The following is an 18,957-nucleotide window of genomic DNA, read 5'->3' on the forward strand; positions in this document are numbered from 1 at the left end:
TATATATACATATATATGCCTGGTTCTGTATCATTAATCGGGTGCTGTTTTATTGTACAGCCAAGAAGATAATAGAACAACAATAACCAAAGAAGTTATTCATAAAGGAAAGAAAATGCACATTTCTTAAGCAGTACATGATTTAGGCCTCAAACATTGACTTCATTATTAAGTGTTGCATTGGCTGATGTTAAACAGATGCTGTTCTGCCTATGTGTACATAAGTTGGACATAGTTTTATTTCAGAAAATGTTTTCTTGCTGATGGTTGATGATGGCAAACTGTTCGCTATTGAACTTAGTCCTCTTTGATAAAACCTGTACATATAGAAAACATATTTTATAAGAAAAATCTTATTTTCAATATTTAACTGTTATTTTATTAGAAGATGGTTGTAAATATTTTAGGTGCTTTAGTGTAAAAAGCAGACTGTAAATTTAGGTGGCAGAGGAAGTAACAAAATAAAAAAATATACATTTGATATAGCTTGTGATCTATGCTGGTTTCAGGTTTCTGCTGTTAGCATTTGACTTGCACACAGCTTAATTTCAGGTTACTACCTGCCTGGATGTGTGTATTAGGATGGCTTTAGTGGCATGAATTAGTACTTGTTTATTCCCCGCCCTTACCTATTTGGTACTGATCAGAACCTGTGTTATAATATTAACTGCTATTCATATGTGTAAAAAGAAAGGGTTTATATGATGTTTCCAGTCATTTTTATACTTTGGTAAAATATAGTTGGCTGGGTTTTGCTAACAGGGTTGTATAACTTTTTTTTAAAGTACTTTTAAGAGGGGGGAGACGGTTGAAAACTAGCTTCATGTGTAATTGTTTTTCAAAGAATTCCTGACTCGTTCCATGCAAAAAAAAAAAAAAAAAAAAAAAAAAAATCATGTATTCACCTCTATACATGAGTATTCTTAGTATGAACGAGTTGTGGTAAAAAGCATTCTCAGGGGGAGAAAGCTGAAGAAACCTCCTTTACCTCTCACCTTAAGCAAAAAAAAAGTAACGTCACCTGCCCTGCCTCGGGGTCGGAAAAACTAACAATTCCTCCTTTCTTCCCTCCGGCACTGGGTGTCCTCTCCTGGAAAAACAGGACGGAGAGCGTCTGTGAGGGGAAGGGGGTGGGGGGTGGGGGGACGAGCGTTGGCGGGAAACGGTTTGGGCGCGCGCGGAGGTGAGGAGAGCCGTTACATCGTCGGTCAGTACTGAGGCAACGCTCGGGGGAGGCGGGGATGGGGGTGGGGAGACGAGTTGGGAGCTCGTATGGCGCCGGACGGCGCCATACGAGCTCCCAACTCGTCTCCCCACCCCCGAGCGCGGCCCTGCCCGACGGTTCCGCAATGCCTCCGCCTCAGTGGGGGTGCTTGCTCCGCCATGGCGGCGGGGGCGCTCTTCGGTCGCCTGTGGGCCCGGCGGATGAAGCCGCTTGTCTCCTTCCCGGCCGCTCGCTATGGTCGGCGGGTTGGGGCGGAGACAAGATGGCGGCGGGGTGGCTGTGGCGGCGGCTCTTTCAGGTGGGCTGTGTGGCGGGAGAGGGCCATTCTCCTTCATCTCTTTTTTTCCCTTACTTCGGCGTCTTCACTGCTGAGGGGAGAGGAAAAAGGGAACTGGAGCAGCGGTCCCCGGGCAGGGCTGAGAGACGGTGCTCGGCGCTGTGCAAACCCCGGTATCGCGTCCCCCGTGTGAGCTGTTCTGGAGCCGGCCTGCCCTTCTCGGTGGCTTCCTCTTAGCTGCGGGAGAGTTGGGGTTTTCCAGCGTGGGGCTGTGTCTCTGCCCGCTGTCATCGGCGTAGCGGGTCCTCAAAACTTTCCTGCAGTCCTGTTTTTGCGGCGGTTATTCTGCGTGTAAGGAATGATGAATAGATGACTTGGGTTTGGAGGGTGTGTGTCAAGTCTCTTTCTAGTCTTAAAGTTTCAAATCTCGAAGTTATAACATGAAAAAAAATAGGAAAACTTTTTACATTATCAATGCTTTATACTGGTTTTGACTTCTGAAGGGTGATTACTTTCTCTCAAGTTGAGAAAATTTGATGTTGGGGGTTTCCTATTCATCTTCTGAAGCCCTAAACTCTTTTCTGTCTATGTGCTGTGTTCTGGAGTTGCTTACCTTTTGGGCATCTGTCTCGTCACGAGTACTTCAGAATCTCTCAGCCAAACAAAATGAACGCTATTCTGTATTGGAAAAGGTGTAATTTTGTTTTGTGCAAGGCCTTAGTTCACACAGGAAATTGAATTCTGTTATGTTGCAGCCTGAGCGTCTCTTCCACTTTCTGTGATGGTCGTATTAGCAAGAGTGCGTCAAGTATATTTAAATCGGAGAATGAAAGAAGCTGTTAAAATATACTTAACTGCCTGCTGAATGCTATCTTTACTACCTGAGGTACTCAACATATCATTTTGTCAAAACTTGCACAGAGCACCTTTATTTTACAAAAACTTTTGACTCGATGCATACCTGCATGATTAGTAACAAAAGGAGGCAGCATGTGGTAGGAATATTAGAATATTGTAAAGGCTGCAGAGCTCAGTATGTGGGATAGAACTCTACTGTTTCGTGTTTTGTTTTATTCGTTTTTATTACATGAAGACTGAAGTGTTTGCATCCAAGACCACATAACACAGTATGCTATGAGCGTACATATCTTTGCAATAACAACTCCATATTACAAGGTTAAGCAGTTAGAAGTAAAAGAATATATAGCAGAGACTGCATACCCACAAAAAAAACCCCAAACCAGGTACAACTTCTAGTTAAGTTTCCAGTCAGTAGTCTTACATTTGTCATCTGGGGTCAGGTTCTGTGCCATATACTTGCACACATAGTTTAAGCCTTGCACTGAATACAGTCTTTTATGCTCATGGGCCTATCTGCTCCCTGAAGTGGTGTCAGGTGATGATGTTAGTGTACTTCATATTGGCATTGAATGAAAGGGAGGCAGTACTCTGGCTTGGGAGATACTGAATTGAGGTGCAAATATCAAGGTAATTTTATTAGATATACTTTTTTTATTTTTAGGTATTAAGGTCAAGTACTTCTCAACATGAACTTTGAAACATTCTGAACGGTGCTCAACCATAGTGGCAGATATTCAATGCTCCTAAAGTTGCTTATTGTGTCGTGCACTTGTCGTGCACTTCAGAATGTAACACCAGTGCTTATGTGTGAACATCTGGATTTGAAAGGCTTGCCTAAGGGGAGACATTCAGCTATGCTCTCCAAACAACAGTCAGCTTTGTAAACTGGAAGCTCTCCTGCCTCTTACTGCAGTCATCTTCCTTGTTGGATGCAGAATTTGTAGGACAAATAGCAAATTACTTTACAAAACAACTTCATTCACTGCTGATCTGTAATTAATGTATAATGCATACTGGAGAAGGTTAGGGACCTAATAACATCATATAGTTAGTTACATGCATCCTTGAGCAACTAAATTAAGATTACCTGGAAAAGTGTTGATTCTGGCTGTTTTCTGATGTTTTGATTATACAGTCACCTACATAACTGATGAGTAGAGTATCTGTCTTCTCTCTTAAAGCTATGATTCCAGCTTCTGTTAAATAAGAGTATCAAGGGGCTGGATAAGTAGCTAATTTTGCTTCAGCATTCTGCTGCAGCCCTGAGTTTCTCTTAAGCAAGTAAAAGTTCTGGTTCCTTTTTTTTTTCCCTCTCAAGTAGTCTATAACTTTGCCAAATTGAGAATTAGTGGAAGGAAGCTAGAAGCCACATAATGTTCAGAAAGGAGCGATTATTCTAGTATGAAAGACAGTAATGTTACATCTTGATTAACAGTTGTATTCCCTTTTTAACACAGAAAAATCATGTTATCTTTTAAATATGGTTCATTTACTTGTCACATGTATTTCTATTTAAATGTTCTCTTCAAAAGAACAAGTGTTCAAAATCACAAGGAACTTCTGCTGAAAAACCAGGAAATTTCCAGTTAAATTCCATTTTGCATGTATAGGATACTATTTTCAATTGCTTTTATAACAGCAAGTCCTACTTAGGTGTGTCACTCGATGAAATCTGATGCCACACAAAATATATTTTTCTGCTAAAAAAAAGTGATTGCTATTCAGGTGCCTCATTAATAGTAAGTGCATACTGTTACATTGTTCATTTACTGTGTTCCTTTTTTTAGGTGCTATTTGTCGTGGTTTAACCCCAGCCAGCAACTAAGCACCACACAGCCGCTCACTCACTCCCCCTCATCCAGTGGGATGGGGGAGAAAATCAGGAAAAAGAAGTAAAACTAGTGGGTTGAGATAAGAACGGTTTAATAGAACAGAAAAGAAGAAACTAATAATGATAATGATAACACTAATAAAATGACAACAGTAGTAATAAAAGGATTGGAATGTACAAATGACGCGCAGGGCAATTGCTCACCAGCTGCCAACCGACACCCAGCTAGTCCCCGAGAGGTGATTCCCTGCCCCCCTCCCTTCTTCCTGGGCACAACTTCACTCCCAGATTTCTCCACCAAACCCCCCCAGCGGCACAGGGGGACGGGGATGGGGTTACAGTCATCACACGTTATTTTCTGCTGCTTCATCCTCCTCAGGGGGAGGGCTCATCACACTCTTCCCCTGCTCCAGCATGGGGTCTCACCCACGGGAGACAGTCCTCCACGAACTTCTCCAATGTGGGTCCTTCCCATGGGCTGCAGTTCTTCACGAACTGCTCCAGCATGGGTCCTTTCCACGGCGTGCAGTCCTTCAGGAGCACACTGCTCCAGCGTGGGTCCCCCAGGGGGTCACAAGTCCTGCCAGGAAAACCTGCTCCGTGGGCTCCTCTCTCCACAGATCTGCAGGTCCTGCCAGGAGCCTGCTCCAGCGTGGGGTTCCCACGGGGTCACAGCCTCCTTTGGGAACCCACCTGCTCCACGGTGGGGTCCTCCACAGGCTGCAGGTGGAGATCTGCTCCACCGTGGACCTCCATGGACTGCAGGGGGACAGCCTGCCTCACCATGGTCTTCCCCACGGGCTGCAGGGGAATCTCCGCTTCGGTGCCTGGAGCATCTCCTCCCCCTCCTTCTTCACTGACCTTGGGGTCTGCAGGGTTGTTTCTCTTACACGTTCTCACTCCTCTGTCCGGTGGCTGTTTTCTCTCTGTCCCAACTTTTTTCCTTCTTAAAAATGTTACCACAGAGGCATTACTCCTATCGCTGATTGGCTCGGCCTTGGCCAGCAGCAGGTCCATCTTAGAGCCGGCTGGTATGGGCTTTCTTGAACGTAGGGGAAGCTTCCAGCAGCTTCTTACAGAAGCCACCCCTGTAACCATCCCCGCCCCCCCCGGCTACCAAAACCTTGCCACACAAAACCAATACGCTATTGTATACTAAAATACATTTCCATGCTCCTGTTCTCCTGTGTTTCCCAATAGAGCAAACCTTTCTAGTTTGGCAGATCAATGCCTAGGAATGTGTTATGCTCTAGCATGCAAAAAAGTACCTTTGATAAACCTGTTTCTGGTTTGGGTCAAATAACCCCATAACCTATTTGTTTTATACAGGGATCAGCTTTTCCTGCCAATTATGCAAGCAGAATTATGCAAAACCAGTGTTTTCTTCTGTAAGTATAAAAGACCCTCCTTCTTTCTGCTTTTCCTCCACACTCTCTAAAAAAAATCCAACTTTAACAACCTATTTTATGCTTTCCCCATTACCACATTTCTAGAAACTCCAACTTGATGGGAGTACGGCTGGCTGGATCCCATGTTGATACACAGGAGCCTAAGACTAATCCTTTGGTAAGTGTTTTATAATGATACTTTGTATGTTGTCTTAGTAATAAAGAGGGTGTACAGAAAAATTTGAATTTCCTTTATTGCAGCTTTTTAAAGTTCTGTCTTAATGATGTCAAATTTGCTGTAGAGAAAGAAACAATTTAGATTATTGGTATTTGAGATTTTTTTTTTCCAGCAAGATTTCTATAGCTCACAGTTGCCTCTCACTCACTTTCCTCCCCCTCTTTGTAGCTGTAACTCATGAAATACCAGCTTTTTGGCCACATTCAGTTCAGCGCCTGCAGCAGCTTAGGCAGCCTAAGGCCTTTGGCTTGGAAGCTGGGAGCCTAAGGCTGATGAGGTGGGAAGTTCATGAAGGCATGTGGTAGATATCGTGCTTTTAGAATCTGAATGACTTCAAAAGCACACGTTCAATCTGTATAATACATGTAAGTAAGCCAAAATCTTGAAGGTAGTATTACATTTACAGTGCAGACCCAGCCTTCCTGCCATGTGTGGTACATGCTGGATTTACTGTGCTAAAACTGCCTGGGAGTAAACCTGTGGGAAAATCGGTGCTTCCTGGACACATCAAAGCTTTTCAGATGATCAGTGAGCCCAGGCCATGAGAAATTGAAGCTCTAACTGAAAGTCATAAATTTGTAACTGAAAGTCATAAACTTTTACCTGGACAAACATGAAGGATAATATGCCTGGGGAAGCTTACTGTGTTTAAAGTAGCCTTATAACTGACTTAGTAAAGTGAGAATTCTGGTAACTGCCCATAAGGTTCTAGTTACTGTCCATACCCAAGCATAGTCTGAGAATTTCACATATTCTCATGCTGCTATTTAAAATACAAATACTGCTGCTCCAGACTTGCTTTAGCAATGAGTTTCACTCTTGCCTTTGCTAGTGTTGTCCTCCTTATATTTATCTGGCATTCCCTTTCCTTTTCTGATCAAGGAATTTTACCTAAATATTCAGAAGTCGGGTATCTCTTCACACTTTTGCCTTCCCTGATAAGAGTGAGAACTGTCAGTCAAGGTAATACTGTCAGCCTCTTGCAGATAAACTAAAATAAGCAGCTAACAGTGTGTGGTTTTTTTCCTCTTTTATAAGTGGGGCACACAGGCTAAGAAAATATGCCGTGCATGTATTAATAAAGGAGAACATGGAGTGGTAACTCTTGTCCTTTCTTTAAAAATGCAGGTATCTATTTCAGATGAACCAGAAACCCTGTACAAGAGATTGTCCCTTTTAGTTAAAGGCCACGATAAAGCTGTGTTGGACAGCTATGAATATTTTGCAGTGCTTGCAGCTAAAGAACTTGGCATCTCTGTTGAAAAAGTGTAAGTAACTGATCTGTAGAGTGATGTGGTATCAGATGCTTCTTCAGATTCTGTGCTTAGAAGTATTTTCTTTTTTTCAGAAGAAAGAGGTGTAATCGGACATTTTTTTCTCAGATTATAAATCTAACACGTCTTGGATCATAGAATCATTTAGGTTGGAAAAGACCTTCAAGATCATCAAGTCCAACCATCATCCATGCCCACTAAACCATGTAGATAGCAGCACAGCAATAAGAAGGCAGCAGCAGTTCTACACTCAGCACTACCATAGTAGAAGTGCATTTTAACTACATGAAGGATATTGACAGTACTCTTAAGTACAGTCGTCAGTGCTCTAGCTTCCCTGAACGAATGCTGTTAATACCTGAGTATTAACCATGCCCATGTGGGTTAATAATAAACTGTACCAGTGTTTAATACTTTCTTGCAGATCTTCTAAATGCCAATAAGAACAGGGATTTCAGCATAATCTTTCAGATAATTTGTATTAGCATCCTTTATATAAAATGAAATTTTCTTTTTGTGCTTTGTTCAGACATAAACCTCCAAAGAAGATAGAACGATTGACACTTTTAAAATCTGTACACATTTACAAGAAGCACAGAGTTCAGTATGAAATGAGAACACATTACATATGTTTGGAGGTAAGAAGGATGTAAGAAAAAACAAAACCAGTGTGTTCTAGGTGCACAATTGAAAGATGTTAACTCAGGAGTGAACACAAACTTCCTATTTACTTGGGTTGGGGAGGAGAGTGCAGGCAATAGCAGAAAACAGCTGACCTAGGTACATCAAATGTAGCTCAAGTTATTCTGAAGGAACAGCCTATATAATTTTTGGATTAAAAGGCTGATTTTGACCATCATCTTAACAGCTGAAAGAATGATTAAAAAAATAAGGTAGAATTGAGGGTTATCTTTATATGTGTTATGCTCTTGGTTTCTAAGAATCGGTGGGATAGGAGCTTTCTCAAGAACAGAGGGAGATGCACCTAAATCATTGTCATTACCAGTCACCAAGGGTTTGTCTGATGTTTTTGAACACACATACTTTTGCCCTGTGCAACATCATGTGGCAAACTAAAACTGTGGGGGGGAAATACCAGAAAGGAAGTGTATACAAACCACTAGCTTTATGGCTGATGACACAGACTTCTGTATGGTTTAGAATGCAGCTGTGGTTGATTTTCTTAGAAGAAAGGTTTACTGCCAGCATTTTGTGGCTCCTGGGTTTCTTACTGTATATTTGCACAGTGCTTAGCAAAATAGGACTTTGCTTTAAGTCCCCAGACATTAGTGGAGTACAAACGGCTGCCCACAGACTGTAAGCACTATTTTTGCCATCCAGGAGAGACTAGAAAATCAGTAATTCAATGGAATTCTGGAGTAGCAGGATTTATAAGCAGCTTGAACTTTGAGAGTATTAAAGAGCTGGTGATTCTTGCATATTAATTTCATCTGATACCTGCAGTGTTAAGATCCACCACTTCCATCATAATCAATGCATGTGGTCACAGGCAGTATGCACAGTTCTGTGAACTACTTTATACTTGCATGAGACTTGTGTACAGCTCAACTGCTTCTGTTCAGTATTATGGAACCTGTCTTCCTGTAAGATGTTTGGTCCCATAGCAAGAACTAGAGAAGGGCAAGCTCTTTTTTTTATTATTATTATTATTTTTATTTATTCTGTTTGAAGTATTAATAATAGTAGTTCATTAAAAAAAACATTACTTCTGTTTTAGTTAAAATACCTAACAAGTAGTACTGCTGCAGTTTACTTGGAGTACGTTCAACGGAACTTACCTGAAGGGGTTGCCATGGAAGTAAAAAAGGTAAGTTTCCACCTCACGCTATTAACTGTTATGAGGCTAGGTCCTGATCCAAGTACCAATAACTACTGAAGTCTTTAGAAAGTCAGCAGAGGAAATGTGTGTGGTTTGGAAGGAACATTTTTCCAAAGTATTGAACGGTAAAGAGGCTGTATTGCTTGAAAATGCCACTAGGTGGCATTTTTAATCTGATAAATCTCTCAAACCAGAATAAATAAAGCACGGTAGTTAGATGTTAACTAGCTGGTATAATAAATGGTTGCTTTGCTTTTCTTCTAGACTAAGATAGAGAAAATACCTGAACACATTCAGGAACCAGTTTGGGATACACTACCTCAAGTAGAAGAAACTGAAGTCAAGTCATGAACTCACTCAGGTACTTTGCTCCATTAGTGCTGAAGTTAGTTGCTCTTAGCAACCTAATTTATTGAGACAAGTCTACTGTTAAATAAAAGTTCTCTTGTAAAGTAATTATATAAACTCTTGTTTCATCAAGTTATTCTTGATCATATCTCCAGTACATGTAGACTGAACAGCTATAAAGTGAAGTTTGACTATACTCTGTGATCAAGAACTATGGTAATCTATAATATGTTTGTAGAAAGGTAATTTTAAAAAAAAAATTTATATATATATAGAAAAGTGTATTTACATGTAAAAATATATATAACAATTCTCAATCTCCTTTTGATACTAATGGCTTCTGAATTCTGAAATACTTGCAAAATCCACTTCATGTTTGTGTAACGTTTAAAGTTATGGATGCCAGCTTGTTACACATTTTTTACTGTAGCTCCTTTGAAGTAACTGCATCCCAGGTGTACATACAGCCTGCATGTTAACTTGTAGTAAGTCAAAAATCACCATCTTAGAGGACACTGAGGCATATTGAGCCTTTCCTAGGCTCCTATAGTTCCAATAGCCTTATTTCCAGTCTTAGTAACTGCTTGCTAACAGAGAACACAGTGATCACAGTACAAATCTGAGACTTCCACAGGCTTGCGTCTCTCACTTAAACGAAGTGCTTATAGAATCATGTTGCAAAGCAAATGGATACTGCAAAGTGTCATTATGGACAGGAAAAACACTGCATTAAGTGTTTTAGTTCACTACAGGGAAAGGCATGGCCTTTTTCTAAACTGGCTCGGTCGGTTATTTTGTAAACCCAGCCTAGCTGGACACTACTTACACTTAGAGGGGAAAAACAGTACAAATAGCAAAAGAGTGCTCAACTGCTTTGAAGGTTAGTTCACCATGAATCAAACGACATAATACTAGGTGCAAAGTTGTCATCCACTTTACCTTCAGATTGCGTTAAGCATTTCTGCCTTTCCTAGGTTAGCAGGAAGGGCACAGCTGCAGGAATCTGCTTCACTATTAAGGGAGTGGCTTTGATTTGACTGCTATTAACAGAATTTACAGCATAGCCAACTGGGTCACAGGACAAGACAACCAGAGAGGCTGGATCATACTTACTAAGACCACTCAGTTTTATACAATCATAAAAGAAAAGAAGCCCAGTGTTATTATCAGACAGAAATGGACAATCTTAATGGTACATAGCTGAAAGACAAGAAACCAAGCTTGTGCTTGAAGATCGTCTGTATTTTCTAGCTGTAGAGAGGCCCAAAGCTGTTTTAGGAGAGCTATTTCAAGAGAGTCATTACAGCTGGTATCATTCGTGATAGAAAGGAAGCTGCCTGTGAACTTTCTACAATATGCCTCAGAAAAAAGAAAAAAGGAAGTTAATCAAAGCCCTTATGGGAAGATACACTGCCTAGTTCTCCCTTCAAGGTGTTTGCTTTCCTCGATTTCAAGTTATTCCTCCTTTCTCTCATTCCTAGTATTCAGTCATAATAGCATTTCTTGAAGTCATGTCAGACACTATATAAAGTGAAGAGAGAAATTGTGAGCTGACTGGTTAAATAAAGCTGGTGCTTCAGAGGAACAGCCTCTTTCAAGTCTGTGTTGTATTTTCTTCAAATTTGCCATGCTTCCATGCTTAGTTGTGCATAAGCCACCTGCCAAGTTCAAGCTGTATATAGTATCAAAATATGACTGTGCTTAATACTAAGTCTTTCCACATCTTGGTTTGATGCATGGTAACATTAAGAGGTCATTTTCTATTGTCTTTTGTGCTCTCCGCTCAGCCTACAGTTTTTGGCTAAATGGCCAGTCAGCATGGCTTTTCAGTTGGCTCAGAGTTGTAGTAGCTATCAGACCTAAATAGGAACGGGCTTAGGAGACAGCTGCAGAGAGTATTAGCCCATGTAAGCAACCCCCTGGCAGAAGGGATGCTTTATCTTGGGAAAGGTATATTATTAGAGAATTTCTTGCTTCCAGCCTCATCATATGTTGGGGAAAGCCAGTGTGCATGTAAAGCGATCTCTGGACCTTAACTATGTTGACAGAGCCATAGCTAACTGCCATCACAGACCACGTCCACCCCAAAAAAGCAGAATGACCTATGCACAGTCTGATTGTTACAGACTAATATTTACTAGCACAGCCATTTACTAACCTTAGTAGGCCACACTTCTCATCCATATTTTACCCTGTATGAAACTTCCTCCCTTTTAAGACTGTGATCCTTCCCTGCTTCCTCTGTCTTCCCCTTCATGTTCAGGGGTTTCCTAAGGCCTAACAGCATCTTTGTCTTTATCTCTAGTTAGGCATTTTTAGACACCATAACCATGCAATGCACTCTGATAACCTTTTTCCATCTACTAATGTGGCTTCTGACTTTCACAGCATGTTCCTGATCCTGACAAAACTTCAGATAAACTATTTTGTTGGGTAAACTCTTTCCATTCTTTACTTCTTTTCCCATTCTCCAGTTTTGCTTTTTCTGGCACCTTTCTTAGGAAGTGCCAATACAAACACTTCTTGTGTTACAACATTGCTTTAGGTCTGTGCTAAATATTGGCACCAAAGATAAACAAGTTCTTGAGTCCATTCAATCTTTAAAATCCTTGCTCACTGCCAGTAAGCTGGAGGTGGATTTCCTTCCACAAATACTTTGTGACTAACAGCTGCCAGCCTACTTCAGGTGTCAAAAAATATACAGACCAATATATTATGTAAATAATATATAACAGCTGTTTATAAAATTTTCAGGTTTGTAGAGTAATTTTAAAACTAAATCCAGAGCATTCACGTTACTTTTCTTTGAGCCATTTAACCATTTAAAAATTGTGAGAAAGGCACTGCTCAAAGGCAGTTGTGGCAGAATCCAATCACTTATGGATTGAAGAGTTTTTAAAAACTATCTAAATTACACTGCATTTCCCAGATACCCAGGGTTCATTTGCCATATGACAGTATCTTTCAGTACAAAAACGATTTGTGGAACAGTAATTTCTGTATCACTTAGGTATTTAAAGATGCAGTCTGAATTCATTATCAGCATTTCATGAAAGCACTCGTGTATTTCCCTTTCTTATACATGCCAGCGGTCATCAGGCATGCCTGGAATGTTACTTTGATTTTGGTTTCTACAGTTAGTTTTAATCATACCGCTACCACAACTTAATTGTCATGTTAGCTTTAATATGATTATACAGCAAGCTTCTTGCTTTAGAAGCCTTTCCTGCCAGTCTCTGCATTTCATGCACCAGTAAATTAATTACAATCTATCTGTTATTCCAGGGAGCACTGGAAATACAGCAAGTCCAAGGGAAGGTCATTCACCCAGGAAGCTGTGATATGAGAAGATTTTGCTCTTTGTGTAATACAAAGCTGTAGTTACAACTGCTTCAAGTCTGCTATTGTCTTAAATCAAACTGCACTGAAACAGGCAGAGTCTAGTACTTGTCCCTTCAAATTAGAAATTTGGAAATAGAACCTCACATGCTGATCATGGCTTTCCCTAGCAAGCGCCATTAGGAAATGCCACCCTTTCTCGTTTCCACACTTTTGCAGCCACAAAAAATAGCATAACTGTCTTTAAAAAATATCTTTCCTGTCATAAAAGTTAGGGAGATTTCTTGCTCCTATTTAAAACATTTCATCCTCAAGTTTCCCTCTGACTACTTTGCTGTGGTCTTCTCAAGTTCAGGGGTTTTTTTCCACTAAAAACTAGTATTCACTGTTGTTCATTTGTGAGGTGAAAAGTGGAAGTTACACTTCTGACAGTCATTCATAAGTCAACCATGATAAATCACAAAGGCCCTCAGAGGATCTGAGTGTATGACAGCGTATCTGCGCACCAGGGAACGGGTGTACCTCTATACTCAGTACCTCAACTGACCCAGTTTCTTTAAGATAGAGGAATCAGAGAGGTATTTCATTTACAGTAAAAATATGAAAAAAACCCACCAAAACACAAAACCAACCCCTTTAATGCAAGCAATTTATTTGTTTGGGTAGGTGCACACAGTGCATGTAATGTTTCTCTTCTATAATATTTTTCTACATAATTTGTACAGTAAGAGGACAGCGTTATGGGATTTGGCGTTTTGTGTCCCACTGAAGAAGTTGTTACTGTCTCACTGTTCAATCCAAAATTCTTAGTTCTCATAACAAAAAGTACCTTGCTTTGGAAATGCTATTTATTGAATTACAAGAAATGTGATTAATAAAAAGTACATGTTTTCTTCTTTCTACTTAAACAAAATGCCACTTGATAGTGTCAAAAAGCATGCAATCAGTGTATCACATCTGCTGGTGCAAGGTCTTTCATACATCAGTGCATTATTATCACTCATCTTTCATTCCCTCCTGCCATGTAAATGCTAGCTCTTCTTTGCTTCAGTATTAGAGTATGTTTCCAGTTCAAAATAATAGTTTTTTTGATGTTACTTAGTCAAATATTCATAGGGCTTTTTCCCTAAGCCATATGTACAGAAGTTTCACCTTTTTCTCAGAGAAAGTTAAAATACCTAGATTATGGAGGCACTGTGACATCGTAACTGAGCAACACCAACAAGACTTCAAACACGTACAGCAACTTCAGATACCTAGAACTGATAAGAGCTGCTTTAGCCTGTAGTGGTCATGCTGCTAAGAAATTCAAGAGCAGAAGGTTTAGTTTGCCATCAAAAATCAAATGCAATGCAGTGATGAAACTTTCAGACCAAAACAATTATTCTGTGTTAGCCAAGAGGGAACATAAAAAATTGAAAACACAGATTAGTTCAGTAACTACTTGAGAGAAAAATGAATTCTAGTAAACAGGATCAGTTTTAAATGGGTAGATTCTTCCCTAACATTGGCACCCCCCCAAAAGCAGAGACAGTCCTAATGCAGATTTCTTTCCTCTTTTGTCTAGTGTCTCATTCAAATCTATACCTTTACTTCACTTTCAAACACTGAGTAACCTGTCCCAATGCAGGGTATGAAGGGTTGGAGAACCTGGCCTTACATACTCTCTCCAAACCATTTTCAACAAACTGGGCATGGATGTACCGCAGAACTAGTTTGAAAGATGGAAAAGAACGTATCCATTTTTGTGGGTGTCCACAGAAGGTTTAGGACCATGTCTTCACCCTGTTCTTTCACATTCAGTTTTCTATTTCTGGCATACAAGCTGGAATGCACGTGTCTACCAAGCTGTCAGTTAAGCTATCTACTGTATTATATATGCTTCTATATACATGTTTGTGGGTTTGGGTTTTTTTAAGCTAACATTGCTATAGACAACATATGGATTCGGGCAGCTTATGGGGTTAGCGTACCTTGGATCTTTCTAAAATGCTCTCCCCCCACCCCACCCCGGACTAAAATTTTAAGAGACATTACATTTAAGATGTTATCTTATTCTCCATATTCCCTGTTTTTTCAGTGTGTAAGCTTGGTCGTTCTTTAACGAATACCAAGTTCATTGCAGTGGTTTTTACATTAACAATACATTATAGTAACCACAGTGTAAGAAATTAGTGTCAGTAAACATATCGGCCATTTTATTGTCCAAAGAATTGCAGACTGATTTTCAACATCATCACTCAAAATACAGTTCATGCTGGCAAAAAAAAAAAAAAAAGGCGGTGGCAAAGCAGCTTCTAAACTTAGTTTTCATTAGCAAAATAAGAATATTAGGCTAAGTACAGCTCTTTGAGAACAGCTGTTTAATACAAAAGCACCCAGCAGTTCTGTTCTTCGCTAAATTAGTTTTGCTTAAGAATAAACAAGTAATTTGCATACGTAAGTAAAAAATACTTGCCTGAATAACTTCTTGATCATTAATGCTAGAGAAAGAGGGATAAAGAAGTTCTAAAAATCTGTTGCCTTAAATATGGCCATGCCCTGCTCTTTCAGTAGGTCAGCATACCACCTCCAATTAGCTTCAAAGGGTGATTGTGTTACCCTTTAGAAGATAATAGCATCATTATCGTTCTTTCACCAAAACCGTCATGCCACATCCTGAAAGTCCTGCAACTGAACTGGACTGCTGAAGTGGCCAGCTCCAGAGGCACTCGGTTCTTGTGCTGAGAACTTTTGGTTTTGTTAAGTAGCCTGTAAGTAGAAAGCTTTGGGGTTTTTTTTGTGATAAAAATTTCATTTTATATTTTAAGTCAGCAGGTGCCAAACACTATTTTTGGTCTGGCTCTGCTTTTTTATTTTCACTGGTGTTTATTTTCTTGTTATTCTCTACATTTATGCAAATAGTACATCAAGGCAACATCAAGGTACTTGCCTTTGTGTACATGCCAGCTGCTAACCAGGAAAGGAGTGATGTATAGAAAGAGCAAGGGTAGACTGAGATGAAGGAAGAAATGAACTCCTCTCTTACCCTTCACATTGCTTCAAGCCAGAATCCTAAGTTATGTATCTTTCTTTTTATTATATGCCACAAAAACAGTGTATAGTAAATAAATGAGCATTCAACTTTATGAGCTATATGCTGCAGTCTATGGTGTAGCTTACACTGCCTAAGTAACTTGTGGCAAAAATTATTTAAAGTTTAGCTCTCCATTTTTGCATTTGGATAGGAAAAGAGTGTGATCAATACATTTATTCCAATTAAAAATATACACTAAAATGAAAAAATGGCATCTCACAAGGGAAAAGGCAAAAGCAGAAGTAGAAAAGTGGGGATGAAGAAAAGGATGAAGTGAGTGGCTGCACTGATAAATGAAAGGAGACAAAAGAATGAAGGCAGCAAGCTAGGAATGAGGAATCTGTTATGTTCAGATTAGCAGAGTTCTCTAAAATAAACGAAGCAGCTTTTACAAGCCACGCGTCTCTGGAACATGTCGCGCAGATAAAAGTGCTGAAGATACACAGGTAGCAGCAGCAGACTTCTGCTGACAGGGTTTAATCCTGGCTGCTGACAGAACTGGGTCAGCAGAACAGATTACGAACAGTCCAAGCTTTTTGCCTTGGTTTTCTTTCCAATATTGTTGCTGGAATCAAAGACGCTGGTGCACAGGAAATCTGTAAAAAGAACACTGCTGGCCATACGTTATCACGCTAGCAACTAGAAGCTCCAGTGCAAGCTAATGTGACTTCCAATTCTTCAGCAGCGCAAGCTCAGCTAGCAACTTGGTTTAAGAATTTTAAACCGCGTTGTGGAAAGGCTGCGGCGGGAGCCTCCGGTTCGGCGCTCCCGGCTGCGTCTCCCTTTCCCCAACGCTTGCTCAGGCTGTCAAGCCCCGGGGCGGCCCAGGGCGGGCGGTGGGCGCTCCCCCCGCCATCACCGGCAGCGGCGAGGGCCGCTCCCAGCTGCCGGGGTGACTTCCGAGAGCGCCCGGCGGGCTCTGCGCCCACCCACCCGCCGGCCCTCCGCTGCGAGGAAAGGGAGGGACGCGGCCCCCAAAGGGTGTCGGCACCCGGGGGCTGAGCCCGGCTTCCCTGCGCTCCCGCTGCTGAGGCGCCGGCGGGTGGCAGCCGGCCCGGCCCGGCCCGGCCCGGCCCAGGGCCCTCACGGCTGACCAGAGGGACCGGGCTCACGGCGGTGGGCTCTGGCCCGCTGACCTGAGGGAGCCCTGCCGGTGCCCCCGCGCGGCGTTCTTCCCGCCTGACAGTAGACGGCAAGCTGCAGGCCCGAGTTTTGTAAACTGGTGGAAAACCATCCCCGTTATTGTCAAAGGAAGCGTGAATAAACGATCACAGAAGCAAGCGCTGGCATTCAGAGCATCACAAAAGAACGAGGTTAACGCATCTTTAATTCATAAGGCAACATTACAAAGCAGAACCAAACTCAACTGTTAAGCAGTGTGAAATATTATCATAGCCATAATTTTTGAAAGCCTGTACAAACAACACTTGAATCCAAGCTATATCCTTACCACCTCTACCACCAAGTTCCTGTAATTTCCCCTTTGTGTTTTAACACATAGATGAACGCACAGGCTTCCCGCTGTTCACTACCTTAGCAGTTGTGCCCAAGCTCGGTCCCCAAAAAGCTCCCGGGCCCTCATGGTTCAGCTCTGAACAAAGGCTCCGGTTCTTCCTGCTCTCTCCCAATGCCAAATTGTAGAAGTCAGTAAGAAACAATTATCGCAACATACAAATAAACCTCCTTTTTCACACTTCTGACAGAGGTAGGGTTGATTGGCAGTATTTTTCCTCTTACAGAGCATGGCTGCCAACTCCACAAAAAATCCTGATAGTTGGAAATAGTTTTTTTCTGTCAGTGTTGATACACAAAGTGTTGGCTTTGACGGAGCCTACCAAGGAAATTTCTACTGCTGGGCCACAGCTGACTACTGCTCACGTACATCTGCTGCGGGGTACTCGGTAAACCGGATTAGTAGAATGATTGGGATTAAGACAACTTCCTCCACACCAGAAGGGTTTATCTGTAAAGTTGGCCAACTTCACTGGTTTCAGGCAACGGGCAGGCAGTGGTATTTGCAACGCGCAGGAGTAACTCCCAGAGGCTCGTGTGCAACTGAAATGCAATTAAGGTGCTTGCTTGCTTCAGGCAAATGCATGGATACCCTCAAGTCAAGGTAGACTACCTGGAAGCTACAGTCACCAGCTGCTAAACCATCTTCCCCCCAGAATATTCCATGCCTCCATCCTGTTTGTAATTACCTTGCTTTCACTTAGTTCTGGTATCTCCTCCAGGAGACAAACTGGAATCTATTGTGCATACTTTACAGGAGGGAGAGCGGCCGTAGCCTGCAGAGTCCTGTATTGCAACCCTGAGCAGCCCCTCCATACTGAGGATCAGAGGAGGTCCTGCAGAAACACGGGGATAATAAGGAATGTAAGGAACTTTAAAGCAAAGAATTGAGTTTGAATTTAGTTTCTTAGTTGGCGTAAGGTGGTTTCTGGGGAATTGTGTATCTCTGAGCATGCTAAAGCCTTAAGCTTCACCCTTAGAGCAGCGTTCAGTAGGATTCAGCAGCAAGGTGTTGGAAGGTCCAGAATTTGGTGGGATTTCATTTGGAGCTTTTGATTTTACCTTTTAGATTAAAGCAGTCTGAACATTCAGGACTTCTGTTGGGCCTCTTCCTCCTTCTCCTCCAGCCTCGTGGTAGAGGTTTTCCCAGAGAACGTGTAGCTTTCAGCAAAGCACCGTAGACCACAGGTCACTTGGGGAAGACGCCGTAACTCAAGCGGCGTCTGCGTGAATGCGCCGTCTGCGGCGTTCTCTGTCGCTTGCAGAGGATCGGTCTCTTAGGGAGGTTAGGCTGCATTTAGGTTGTGACTGGTCCCGTATCTAGCGGAGATCAGAAGTGACACTGCGTTAACCTGTCATGCTGCGAGAACGAGAAAAGCGTTCTTCACGAGAATAAAGCTCGGAGCATCCCTTCGGCTGGCGGGGATCGACGGAAGGCCCCGGGCAGCGTGAACCGTGCCTGGGGCTGCCCTCGGGCCCCGCAGAGCGACCTCGGCCCCGGCCGCCGGCGGGAGCGGGGCGGCGGCCCGTGCGGCCGGCGTCCAGCCCTGCCGCCCCCGGCCGTCACGACGGCCACGCCGCTGTGGCGGCGGCGGAAGCGCCCCACGGCCAGCCCGAAGCTCCCGGTCGCGGCGCGCGTTTTCGGGGCGCTGTGGCTTTCGAGAGCAATCCGGGACGAACAGCCCCTGCCGGTCGTTTGACCGCCCCGGCGAGGCTCGCAGCCATAGCCGCCCGCCGCCGGACGCTTC

General features: G+C 42.3%; 1 protein-coding gene across 3 annotated transcripts; it reads left to right on the forward strand.

Annotated features, from left to right (window-relative positions):
* The first annotated feature begins 1,369 nt into the window (after window positions 1–1,369).
* Window positions 1,370–18,062, forward strand: MRPS10 (mitochondrial ribosomal protein S10). 3 transcript variants are annotated; one of them, XM_049834003.1, is made up of 8 exons: window positions 1,370–1,523; window positions 5,524–5,582; window positions 5,688–5,760; window positions 6,949–7,088; window positions 7,624–7,732; window positions 8,833–8,922; window positions 9,199–9,295; window positions 17,967–18,062. In XM_049834003.1, exons 1-7 carry the CDS (start codon window positions 1,488–1,490, stop codon window positions 9,283–9,285), a joined length of 594 nt encoding a protein of 197 aa, XP_049689960.1. In that variant the 5' UTR covers window positions 1,370–1,487; the 3' UTR covers window positions 9,286–9,295; window positions 17,967–18,062. The 3 variants fall into 3 exon arrangements, with proteins under 3 accessions (XP_049689960.1, XP_049689959.1, XP_049689958.1); XM_049834002.1 differs by lacking the exon at window positions 17,967–18,062 and adding an exon at window positions 9,438–10,698; XM_049834001.1 differs by lacking the exon at window positions 17,967–18,062 and adding an exon at window positions 12,568–13,505 and having other exon boundaries at window positions 1,371–1,523.
* The last annotated feature ends 895 nt before the right edge of the window (window positions 18,063–18,957 follow it).

This window comes from Accipiter gentilis, chromosome 30, assembly GCF_929443795.1.
Source record: "Accipiter gentilis chromosome 30, bAccGen1.1, whole genome shotgun sequence".
Lineage (NCBI taxonomy): Eukaryota > Metazoa > Chordata > Aves > Accipitriformes > Accipitridae > Astur > Astur gentilis.

Bases quoted from the DNA above. Each gene is read 5' to 3' on its own strand.
- MRPS10 (XM_049834003.1), top strand. From the start codon at position 1,488: ATGGCGGCGGGGTGGCTGTGGCGGCGGCTCTTTCAG. The intron at 7,733-8,832 runs GTAAGAAGGATG...CTTCTGTTTTAG, and splicing joins CACATTACATATGTTTGGAG to TTAAAATACCTAACAAGTAG. The intron at 8,923-9,198 runs GTAAGTTTCCAC...CTTTTCTTCTAG, and splicing joins TTGCCATGGAAGTAAAAAAG to ACTAAGATAGAGAAAATACC.